At 36.4% G+C, this 12574-nt stretch overlaps 2 protein-coding genes and 1 pseudogene across 3 annotated transcripts; 2 read left to right on the forward strand and 1 right to left on the reverse strand.

Annotated features, from left to right (window-relative positions):
• Positions 1–634: 634 nt before the first annotated feature.
• Positions 635–3020, reverse strand: LOC125195513 (cytochrome P450 CYP72A219-like; annotated as a pseudogene). Its single transcript, XR_016128741.1, has 5 exons — positions 2736–3020; positions 2412–2628; positions 2084–2328; positions 1500–1896; positions 635–1186 (listed from the first exon to the last, which is right to left on the reverse strand). The product of XR_016128741.1 is annotated as a cytochrome P450 CYP72A219-like (transcript).
• Positions 3021–4838: 1818 nt separating this feature from the next.
• On the forward strand, positions 4839–7303 carry LOC125197482 (cytochrome P450 CYP72A219-like). Its single transcript, XM_048096233.2, has 5 exons — positions 4839–5124; positions 5232–5449; positions 5559–5803; positions 5991–6387; positions 6775–7303. Exons 1-5 carry the CDS (start codon positions 4851–4853, stop codon positions 7198–7200), a joined length of 1560 nt encoding a protein of 519 aa, XP_047952190.1. The 5' UTR covers positions 4839–4850; the 3' UTR covers positions 7201–7303.
• Positions 7304–8582: 1279 nt separating this feature from the next.
• LOC125196731 (cytochrome P450 CYP72A219-like) lies at positions 8583–11702 on the forward strand. Its single transcript, XM_048095344.2, has 5 exons — positions 8583–8859; positions 9342–9559; positions 9629–9873; positions 10713–11082; positions 11165–11702. The coding sequence occupies exons 1-5, from the start codon at positions 8583–8585 to the stop codon at positions 11582–11584; spliced, it is 1530 nt and encodes a 509-aa protein (XP_047951301.2). The 3' UTR covers positions 11585–11702.
• The last annotated feature ends 872 nt before the right edge of the window (positions 11703–12574 follow it).

The following is a 12574-nucleotide window of genomic DNA, read 5'->3' on the forward strand; positions in this document are numbered from 1 at the left end:
TCCAAATAAAATAATCTTACAATTTAATAGATGATATCATATGATAATTTCTTATAACAACCAAACTGCACCTTAGTTGTTATATATGCTCTAACTTGTTTTTACATTTAATTTGCAAATTCAACACCCCCATTGTTAAAAGTGGAAGGTGAGTATATGTGCATAAAATTGTCTCATCTATTGATTAGAGGAAAAGTGACATGACTCCTAATTAATTAGTTGTACCCTTTTCAGTTTGCATTTAGAGTGTATAGCAGCTACCTTAATTGCCTCATTTCGATTTAGCAGTCATATTTTTGGAGGTTCAATAATGGAGAATTGTTTTTAACTTGACACATTGACATAGTAGCTAGATAACATTTTCCCAATGAACCTTTATAAGGAGTATTTATCAAGTCAAATTTTAGTTTCCTTTATTTTTGAAATTTATTAGTACTTGTTCCATGTTCATATTTTTTGCAACTAATTTTTGTTCCTAGTATTAGAGTGTAGCGGCGTCGCCAAATCGTACAACAATAAGCTAAGTCTCCTGTAGGATCAACATCAGCACTTATGATAATATGCTAATTCATCTAGTATTTCGAAAGTGAGAATATATAAATAACTTGATAAAAAGGACACGTGCATACGACACAAATTTCAATCTTTCATTTTTCTCTCTTTTGTACAATTATTGAAAACCTTTAAAATGCAATATGTACTCACCACATACATATATAGATGACTCAAGAAACAAACAATTTACAAAGACAAACTAAGCCTCAAATCTTGGTAAGAATCAAGCGCGCTCCATGCTGAGGCTGAAGGCTCACGACCGTAAGAGGAGCGTGCAAATACGAAGGCGACAACCGGAACGAATAGTTCTGCAGTATGGTAGCCATTGTCATCTTCGTCTGCAGTATCGCGAAATTCTGCGCAATGCAACCCCTCGGCCCCCACCCGAACGGCAAGTAGGTGAGCTGGCCCTTTGTGGCCCCCGACACGCCCTGCGCAAACCTCTCCGGATTGAACTCTTTCGCGTCAGGTCCCCACGTCTAAACATCGTGATGCAGTAGTAGCACTGGCAGCATCAGCTGCACCCCGGCCGGTATGGTCACCTTCCCTGACGCGTCAGCCTTATCAGTGTGACGCGCAGCATCACTATCGGCGGGTACAGCCTCAGAACCTCGTGCAAGATCATGCCCACCTGCACACCTCTCGATATTAGAGACTATTCAACATATATTTATATATATACGTCTGTTCATAAAAAATAATCTTATTTTTTTAATTTTTGTTCGCCAACAAAAATTAATTTTTTTCTATTTTTAGTAATATGACCAACCACATTTTTTATAACCTACTTTACCAGTTTTAATTAATAACCACCTTTTTCTGTTTCCTACTTTACCAATATTTATTTAATGATGTGTTTTGAAAACATGAACAAAACGAGGATGGTGTTCACGAATGCAGAGCATATAAGGCATGCGATATAACATTTTTCGACAAGTACTCACAATTTTGAGGTGGTTAAGCTCTTGATAGTCGGGTTTTCTCGTCCCGAAAGCTTGCAGGACCTCGTCCCTGGCGCGGGTTTGCCAGTCCTGGTTCTTGCTAAGTAGAATCATTGTCCAGGAGAGGAGAGCGGCCGAGGTGTCTTGGCCGGCGAAGAAGAAGTTCTTGCACTCTTCCATCACATCCTTCATATTCAACCCGGACTTGGCTCCGTGTTCTTTCATTTCTTTCGCATTCGATTCCAATAGTATTCCCAACAAGTCGCCGTCTTGCTTGTTGCCATCTTCTTCAGTTTTGTTTGCTTCTTCTTCCATTCTTTTGCTGATAATGCTGCGAAATATCGATTCGATTTCTTCAGTGAGTTGGTTCAGCCTCCTGTTTGCTTTCGTCGGCATGTACCTGCACCGGTTCGTTATTATTAAAAAATAGTCTCATTTGTGAACAGTATGAGTTTTGATGAACAGTTGTTAAAATATGACTGAGAAAGGGAAAATGTGGTGAGAAAATTCCTGTAAATAGAAATGAGACTAATTTTTATAGACAGATCATGATGGAAAAATGACACTATTTTTTGTGGACGGCATACCTCCATCCAGGAAGGTAGAGAGAGCGATTAGCCTGCAAGATGCATGCGGCTTGCTGTTTTTGGAGGCGGGCGATCTTCTCTCCATTGTCATTGCTAATTCCAAATGCTGCGCGTGAAACCACATCGGCCGTCATAGCCTGAAGATAAGGCCATACGTCCAACTCTATCGAGCCATCGATCCTTGGGATTTCGTCCCATTTTCTCAGCATAATACTGCAGCTCATGTGAAATGATCCCACCATATTCTGTTCATGTACATAATATTAATTGTTGTTATGAATAAAATTAACGTTTACAAATAAAAACACTTCAATTTCCTATGACTTACCTTGAGTTTTTGGACATGGAAGGCCGGACTGATCAATTTCCTATGCTTGGTCCATTCATCTTGCTCAAGCATCACCAGTCCCTTCCCAAGCATCTTATTCAATGGGCTAGTTGGCATCTTCACAAACATATAATTCTTCATCAAAATGTCTCTTAAGCTTCAGGGTCCGAGAGTATCAGAGCCGGCCTTGGTCCGAACCACACAAAGCTTTTCTTACCTGCCAAGATTTTATATAGTGTTATTTTATAAGTTAAAATACAGTAACAAAAAATATTTAATATTTAATTACTGAAAATGTGTCAGTCTGAGTGAGACGTATGTTACCATGATTCTTGAAAGCCGCGTAGAAGATAGGGTAAACCCTAGACACAATATCGTTCGTGAACTCCATGGATTGGTTTTTGGCATTTTTTAAGATGGCGGTCGACTCTTTGAGATCTCCGGTCATCAGCCGGTATGGGTTTCCGGCAAAGCCTTGGCGGCGGAGGTGGTTTTCGAGGCTTTTAGGGGTGAACCATACCCAGTTCAAGAATTTCCAAACATACAAGAGTGAGATAAGAGCACAAGAAATTAAGAGAAAGCATGTGAAAAGCCCCATATTTTGAGTTTTGGATATGGATTGATGAGAAAGGTAGAAGTTTGATTAGTTATTTATAGATGATGGAGTTGTAACTGAAGCTACAAATGGACACACACGGGATAAGATTGGATATCCATAGTAAATCATGTTCTAGAAAAGTGGATGCGACACGAAATTTGACATAAGTTATTGGTTAAGATTCTTTTATCCAAAGTAGATAATGTGATCATTAATTACACCTGTTAACAAGAAAATTGACTGTGACATGAATTTTGATAAAAGTGAATTGTCAATGCATATAATACAAGGGTACTAGTGATAAATATACATAAAAAGTTGTATATATATATAATTGAATATTATACTACCTCCATCCCCCATTAGGAGTCACACTTCCGTTTCTGCACTCGTTTTAAAAAAATGATAATAAATAGTTAAAGTGGAGAAATGGTAAAGTGGAGAAGTGGATAATAAAAGTCTACATTATTCTCTCTCTTACTTTACCATTTCTCCACTTTAACTATTTATTATCATTTTTATAAAACGAGTGCAGAAACGGAAGTGTGACTCCTAATGGGGGACGGAGGAAGTAAATATTTTAGATTAAAAATTAATTTCTAAATATGAATCAGCTTAAAATAAATTACACGCTAATCATTTTGTAAAAATTAGAAAAAATGTTGAAAAAAATTAAATTTTTATTAGTATATTTTTGTTAATTTTTCCATATCTATTATTTTGGGTAAGATGTGATGAGGTTAATGAAAGGTGATGATAATTTGGAAAATATAGAAGAGAAATTTACTAATAAAACCAAATTAGCTTCGATTTTGTATGGAAAATATAGAAGAGAAACACGATGATGTTTGTTTAAAGGTGGATTCTTGAATGGATATAAAGTAGGCAAATAGTTGTAAAGTTTAAATTCATTTATTTTTCATGTGTCATGAAGAAGGGAGTACTATTTCATTTAGTCAGTTACATTTCCTTTAATGTGCAACAATAAAATGATGCTCTCTTATCCATCTCTCGAGATACCGTTCATCCATTCTCTTATATTTGTATATTTATGTATACTTTATTTCAACTTTTGATAGTTATATTATTTTTAAATTATCTTTTGGCTTATTTAAGAAAAGTTTTCCATTGATTTACAAAAAATTACATTTGTTTTATTAAAAACATCATTGTACTTTAAAAAATGGTACTAATTGAACAAAATTTCATTATTTAAAATGCGACTTAAATTCATATATTATAATTTGTAGATAATTTATTTCAGCTTTAATGGGTGCATTATTTTTACTTAGAAATCATCTTTTGCTTATTCAATCAGATATTCATTGCATAAAAATAGGAAATAAAAAGTAGAAATCATCTTATTTTGTGGCTATAGTTGTATTCCTTTGTAGAAATTTGTGTTATGTGTTCAACTATCGTGACAACAAACCAAACAAGCCCTTAGTATTTTTAGACCGAAAATTTCAACGTAAACATGATTTTGTATGATTCCGATAAAATTAACTATAAAACTAAAATTAAAAAAAACCATTACTTGTGTCCGCCGTTACCTACTACTTCAAATTAACTATAAAAGTAAAATTAACACGAATTGTTTTATCCATTTGTAGTAATACCTACTAGTTCAAATTAAATCCGCATCGCAACCAGCATATTCCTTTTTTATCATAGGTGTAACTAATTAACATGTGATCCACTATTGGATAAATAGTCCTATCTCGTGTATGCCCAATTGTCTATTTAATTGAAGGATAAAAGCTTCAGTTACAACTCTAACATCTATAAATGTAGCAAATGAACCTCTCTTTTCCTCACTTCAAAACCAATCCACACAAAATATGGAGCTTTTCTCATGCTCTCTCTTGATATCTTGTGCTCTTGTCTCCCTCTTTTATGTTTGGAAATTCTTGAACTGGGTTTGGTTCACTCCCAAAAGCCTCGAAAACCACCTCCGCAGCCAGGGCTTTGCCGGGAACCCTTACCGGCTGATGACTGGTGACCTCAAAGATTCGGCCGCCATCATTAAAAATGCCGAGAACCAATCCATGGAGTTCACGAACGATATCGTGTCTAGGGTTTACCCTATTTTCTACGCGGCTTTCAAGAATCATGGTAACACATGTCTCACTCAGACTGACACATTTTCTAAAATAAAATATTAATTAATTTTTGTTATTGTATTTTAACTTATAAAATAACACTGTATAAAATCTTGGCAGGTAAGAAAAGCTTTGTATGGTTCGGGCCAAGGCCGGCACTGATACTTTCGGAGCCTGAATCCGTAAGAGATGTTTTGATGAAGAATTATGCCTTCGTGAAGATGCCGACTAGCCCACTGAATAAGATGCTTGGGAGGGGACTGGTGATGCTTGAGCATGATGAATGGACCAAGCATAGAAAATTGATCAATCCAGCCTTCCATGTCCAGAAACTCAAGGTAGGGTTTCATTCATCTATATGGTTTTTGGCTAAGGAAATAGAAGTATTTTATTTTTGAATATTTACTTTTATTGATGACAACAATTAATTGTTATGTGCATGAGCAGAATATGGTGGGATCATTTCACATGAGCTGCAGTATTATGCTGAGAAAATGGGACGAAATCCCAAGGATCGATGGATCGATAGAGTTGGACGTATGGCCTTATCTTCAGGCTATGACGGCTGATGTGGTTTCGCGGGCTGCTTTTGGAATTAGCAATGACAACGGAGAGAAGATCGCCCGCCTCCAAAAACAGCAAGCCGCATGCATCTTGCAGGCTAATCGCTCTCTCTACCTTCCTGGATGGAGGTATGCCGTCCACAAAAAATAGTGTCATTTTTCCATTATGATATGTCTGCAAAAACTAGTCTCATTTCTATTTATGAGAATTTTCTCACCACATTTTCCCTTTCTCTCTCACAATTTAACAAATGTTCATTAAAAGTCGTACTGTTCACAAATGAGACTATTTTTTAATAATAATGAACTGGTACAGGTACATGCCGACGAAAGCAAACAGGAGACTGAAGCAACTCACTGAAGAAATTGAATCGATATTTTGCAGCATTATCAGCAAAAGAATGGAAGAAGAAGCAAACAAAAGTGAAGAAGATGGCAACAAGGAAGACGCAGACTTGTTGGGAATACTATTGGAATCGAATGCAAAAGAAATGAAAGAACACGGAGCCAAGTCCGGGTTGAACATGAAGGATGTGATGGAAGAGTGCAAGAACTTCTTCTTCGCCGGCCAAGACACCTCGGCCGCTCTCCTCTCCTGGACAATGATTCTACTTAGCAAGAACCAGGACTGGCAAACCCGTGCCAGGGACGAGGTTCTGCAAGCTTTCGGGACGAGGAAACCCGACTACCAAGAGCTTAACCACCTTAAAATTGTGAGTACTTATCGAAAAATGTTATATCGCATACCTTATATGCTTTGCATCCGTGAACACCATCCTCGTTTTGTTCATAATTCCAAAACACATAATTAAATGAAAATTAAGTGAATATTCCCTCCGTCCATAACTACTAAAGTTCTCTTAGTAGTGGATGACACATAATTAAATGAAAATTGGTAAAGTAGGAAACAGACAAAAGAGACTTTTAATTAAAATTGGTAAAGTAGGATAAAAAAAGGGCCGTTGGTTATATTACTGAAAATAGAAAAAGATTAATTTTTGTGGACGAACAAAAATAAAAAATTAAATTATTTTTTGTGAACAGACGTACTATATATATGTATAATGTTAAATAGTCTCTAATATTAAAGAGGTGTGCAGTTGGGCATGATCTTGCACGAGGTTCTGAGGCTGTACCCGCCGATAGTGATGCTGGCGCGTCACACTGATAAGGCTGACGCGTCAGGGAAGGTGACCATACCGGCCGGGGTGCAGCTGATGCTGCCAGTGCTACTACTTCATCACGATGTTGAGACGTGGGGACCTGACGCGAAAGAGTTCAATCCGGAGAGGTTTGCGCAGGGCGTGTCGGGGGCCACAAAGGGCCAGCTCACCTACCTGCCATTCGGGTGGGGGCCGAGGGGCTGCATTGCGCAGAATTTCGCGATGCTGCAGACGAAGATGACTATGGCTACCATTCTGCAGAACTATTCGTTCCGGTTGTCGCCTTCGTATTTGCACGCTCCTCTTACGGTCGTGAGCCTCCAGCCTCAGCATGGAGCGCACTTGATTCTTACCAAGATTTGAGGTTGTGTTTGTCATTGTGTATTTGTTTATTTGTGTCTTTGGTCATCTATGTCTGTAATGAGTAATTACTACTTTTGAATAATGATTTTATCAATGAAGAAAACTATTGAGTATTGATGAATGAAATCTTAATTATCTCTAGTGTTTAGATCAATCACTATTGGGGGTGTGGAAAAATAATGAATATCTGTATGCCAAACATATCGGACCCAATATTTAAAGTACTGAATGTTCCATATACCGTGATTTTTAGTATGATACAATACCTCATTGTAAGAGTTCATAACTATAACAATATAAATTTTCATATGATTGTGGCATACTGTGATTTACGTTACATACAAGCATCATTATGTTACAATGAATACCAAATATATTTATATGTATAGTAAATATATATATTGGGGAGCATTAGGGTGCCACCATAGTTAGAGTGACAACATACCACCAACCTCGTGCTGCCACGTGGCACGCTATCCAGCAATATTAGGGGTGTATCCAACAATATCATAGTAAGCGTTTTAGATGGTTTTCTACAGATTGCATGATAGTACTACGTGGATTGCTGTGTGGAGTGCTGAGTATTGCTGTATTAGCTATAAAACAAAATAATGGTGTAAAAAAGCAATCTGTCTATATATATACTGGCACTGAAACAGAAACATTCTATGCCTATACAACTATACTCAACAATCTACACAGCAATCCACTATTACTATCATGCAATCTGTGAACGCATACTAATGAATATTGCTGGATATGTCTCTAATGTTGTACGTTGTCACTTTGAAAAGGATTGTCATCTTAACGTAATCCTATATTTATAATATAATTAATTATATTATATTTTATTGTAACTTTGTAAGTCGTTTTCTCCTCAACCAATATATTATTGATTTTATTGATTTTCTTATACACGAGCCCACCGGCCATATTGAGACTTCGAGCCCAGCTAATCTGAAATCAACTTAGGCCCAAAGTATTCGATTAAATCCGGTAACACACATATTTAATAAGAATCGTAAGTAAAATATGACCCTATAATTCAATGTCAAGATTTGTTTCAACTAAATTAAGGAAAATCTTGCATGTCACAATCACAAATCTTATGAACAAAAGAAAACATAACTCATGAAAAAGACCACTAAACTAGACAACAAAGTAAAAGCTTTCTTTCTTAGTACTCCACTTTTTAGTGTGGGAGAATGTGATTGGCCTGCTTGGATCCAACACGAGTATCACCTTTTTTTTGTTTTAACTTCACGTTCAACGTGAGACAACTCACAAATGAATATCTCAACATCCTCGCACTAATCTTTCCCTTATAAATATTGCCATATCTATGGAATAATGTCACTACTCTTTCATTGACAAAACTAGCAATGGGTGATTTCACATGTTCATTGGCAATCTCTTGTGCAATTCTTGCTCTAGTATATGTCACCTCCAAATTCTTGAATTGGATATGGATTAGGCCAAAGAAGCTGGAGAAATTCCTGAGACAGCAAGGTTTCCATGGAAATTCTTACAATCTTTTCCATGGAGACTTAGCAGAAATGAAGGCGGCTACGAGAGAAGCCCTGTCCATACCCATCAACTTCTCCAATGATATTTTTCCTAGAGTCAGTCCCTTCTACCACAAAGCTTTACAAAAATACGGTATGCACTTCACTTTCTTCTCGTCTAAGAGCATTAGCAACGCATGCAAAGAGGTTGTGAGTTGCGGTCTGGCCCCAGCCCCGCTAGTGGTTGTGTTAACCTTTTTTTTCAAATTGATAAATTACTATACTTTTATAATTAATTTAGTTTTTTTTCTATAAATACAACACCAAACGAAATCAAACATTTACAGTTCATCTTCATTTTTGACAACTCTCTAAAATCTAATTTCATGAATTTAAAGTAAGTAGAAGTTATAGTTATGTAGGAACTTTTAGTTGTTCTTAATTTAAAATAACGAAAATAAAAATATTATAGAATTAGAGAATAATTAAAAAATGAGGTGTGGTTTAATTTGAGGTACAAAATGAAGTCTAAGTTTGAGGTATTGTTGTATGATGTGAGGTTTGAGTGAAAATGCAAATGGCTTAGCTTTATAGTCTCATATCTTTGAATAGTTTTAAGATTGTTTTGGTGTGTAGGTGAGAATTGCTTTGTCTGGATTGGGCCAAGACCCGTAGTCTTAATATCCGATCCTGAGATATTTCGAGAGATCATGTCGAAGAATTATGTTTTTCCGAAGCCTCATGGCAGACCGGTTAAACGACTGATTGCAAGAGGGTTGGCCTCGCTTGAGGCCGACAAATGGAGCAAGCACCGAAAGCTCATTAATCCGGCGTTCCATGTCGACAAATTGAAGGTAGTGTGCATGAATTAATTTTGTTTGAAATTGTTTGTGTTTTTGATTTTGTTTGATGCAATTAAGCAGCATATGGTTCCATCTTTCTACTTGAGCTGTGGTGAAATGTTGAGCAAATGGGATGAGATTGTGGGAAATGAAGGAGGTTGTGAAGTGGATGTGTGGCCTCATCTTCAGACAATGACGAGTGATGTGATTTCAAGAACTGCGTTCGGGAGTAGCTACGAGGAAGGGAGGAAGATATCGCGTCTGCAAAGCGAGCAAACGAAGCGTACCGTGGGAGAGGATCGATCTATCCACATCCCGGGATACAGGTGATGCATGCATGTGTGTATATAAGGGCATCTTTAACGGGGTGCGTCTCATTTTACACGGGGTGCACATGCGTCTCATTTTACACGGGGTGCACATGCGTCTCATTTTACTATAAATCAAATTTTAATAAATAATACTCCCTCTGACACACTTCATTTTCACTGTCATTTTGGAACAATGATAAAATGTGTCCATCAATAAGTGTCTCATTTTGCCATTTTCATCCGTCCACCGATAAATGTCATATTTGTTTCTTTCACTACTTTTGTAATTGACCCCACATTCCATTAACTTCACTTCACTCACATTTCAATATAAAACTACCACTCCATATAAAAGTACGACCCACCTTTCACTAGTATTTTCTACTCACTTTCTACTATATTTCTTAAAATTCGTGTCCGGTAAAATTGGCCTTGTATTGTGGAGGGAGTAATAAATAGTTAAAGTGGAGAAAAATTAAAGCAAGAGAGAGAATAATGTATCGAAGACTCTTTTCTATTTTTCAAGGACGAAGTTAGTATTTTTAAGGGGTGGTCGGTTTGCAAGATTGTATATCGGGATTAAATATTTAGTGTGTTTGGTTCAATCCTAGATAGATAATCATGTGATAATTAGTTATAGCCAACCCCCTCTAGCTAAAATAATCTCACAACTTCATCTTAGATTGTATCTTAGTACTATTTTATCTAGGAAACCGAACACCACATTAAAGGACAGAAGAAGTAAGATAGAAAATTTCAATTGATTATCACAATTGAGTATTAACTATGTTATTGTTTTTTCATTTTAATTAACTTACCCAAACTCTCTTATACTTGCATATAAATTTCTGCAGGTTTTTACCCACTAAAGGAAATAGGAAGATGAAACAAAATATGAAGGAAATCGAATCATTAGTGCTAGCAATCATCAACAAAAGAAAATCCGGAGAAGAGGATCACCATGACTTATTGGGATTACTATTGCAATCCAATTCAAACGAAATAAAACAACAAGGAAAAGAGTTCGGAATGAGCATCGACGAAGTCATAGAAGAGTGCAAACTCTTCTACTTTGCCGGCCAGGATACCACTGCGATCCTGCTGGCATGGACAATGATCCTTTTAAGCAACCACAACGACTGGCAAGCCCGTGCAAGAGACGAGGTTCTTCAAGCCTTCGGGAGAGGCAAACCAGACTATAAACAACTAAACAGCCTCAAAATTGTAAGTTGTTTGAAAAAAAAAATATTCAAATTAGGGTTTATTGGATCTAAATTAGGGTTTGTAATTTGTTAATCATTTGTAGGTGAACATGATCTTGCACGAGGTGCTAAGGCTGTATCCACCGGCAGCGATGATAACTCGTTGCGTTCAAGAGGAGATCACGGTGGGGAGGAAGGTGAGGCTTCCGGCCGGAGTGGAGTTTATGTTTCCGTTGATTATGTTGCACCAGGACCGCAGAATATGGGGCGATGATGCGAAGGAGTTCAAGCCGGAGAGGTTTGGGGATGGTGTGCCAAATGGGGCGTATTTTCCCTTCGGGTGGGGCCCGAGGATATGCATTGGAAAGAACTTCGCTATGTTGGAAGCTAAGATGGCGATCGCGATGATTCTGCAGCGTTATTCGTTCCGGTTGTCGCCTTCTTACTCGCATGCGCCTCGTATGCTCATCACCCTGCAACCTCAACATGGCGCGCACTTGATTCTTACGAAATTAGAACGTTAGACAAAAACTTGTGTGAGCTCTTTCTCCGAAGATCATTCTTCGCGAAAAAGTTATTATTGTTGTTGTGATACCTTATGTTCCGAAACAATATATTTTGGTCAATATTTAACGATTCCATAAAAAAAATAACGGCCAACAATATTTTAATTATATCTTACTTATTATCTCACTGCCACCTCTTTACTTAATTTAAATATAGAAAAATCTCAATTTAATTTATTTTATATTGTTCAGTATGTTGAATTCTCTTGAGTATATAACCTAGGTCATGCGCTTATTTTCGCTTGTAGATTTAAGTAATTAAAGTCTAATCATAATTAATTAATTCATTCATTAGTCTAATTAATAGTATTATATGGCAGCCCAATGGCCCATTAATTAAAAGTAATTACACACGTCTTTTTTATAAGTATACAGCCCATTGGGCTGCTATGACCCATTCGTGATGTCCCTTTTTGAATAGAAGACTCTTTTGACTATTAACTTTTCAATATAACTTTATTTATTATATTCCTAATTAAGCATGCATCGAACTATGTTATTATATTCTTTTCAAAGAAAGGCACCAATATGAACCTATAAACTAATGAAACCTCGACCAATCCACAAACCAATCTTTTTCGAAAAGGTTAATTTTTTTTTAAAGAAAATGTAAGTGGGAGGCATTTATCAAAAAAATGCTTTAAATTGGGAATATATAACCGGATTATTATTCTGCAATTAAAAAAATTATTTTTATGAAACATTATTTCTAGCTTTCTACACAAGTTAATACAAAATCTTGACAAAACTTATGCTCAATATAAATTTGTTTCAGTAAGATGATTTATATATGCATTAAAAAAATTTAGCTTCAAATTCTAAACAGTGATTTTCGTATTTTTATTTATAGTATGAAATATTTTCACAATGATTTATTATATGAATGAAAAATACCATATTTATTTTGATATTATCCTATGATCTATGGGAGACAGCAGCCAGCTACAA

Source organism: Salvia hispanica, chromosome 4 (assembly GCF_029641045.1).
Source record: "Salvia hispanica isolate PSC_SH4W2 chromosome 4, Shi_PSC_v1, whole genome shotgun sequence".
In the NCBI taxonomy this organism is placed as follows: Eukaryota; Viridiplantae; Streptophyta; class Magnoliopsida; order Lamiales; family Lamiaceae; genus Salvia; species Salvia hispanica.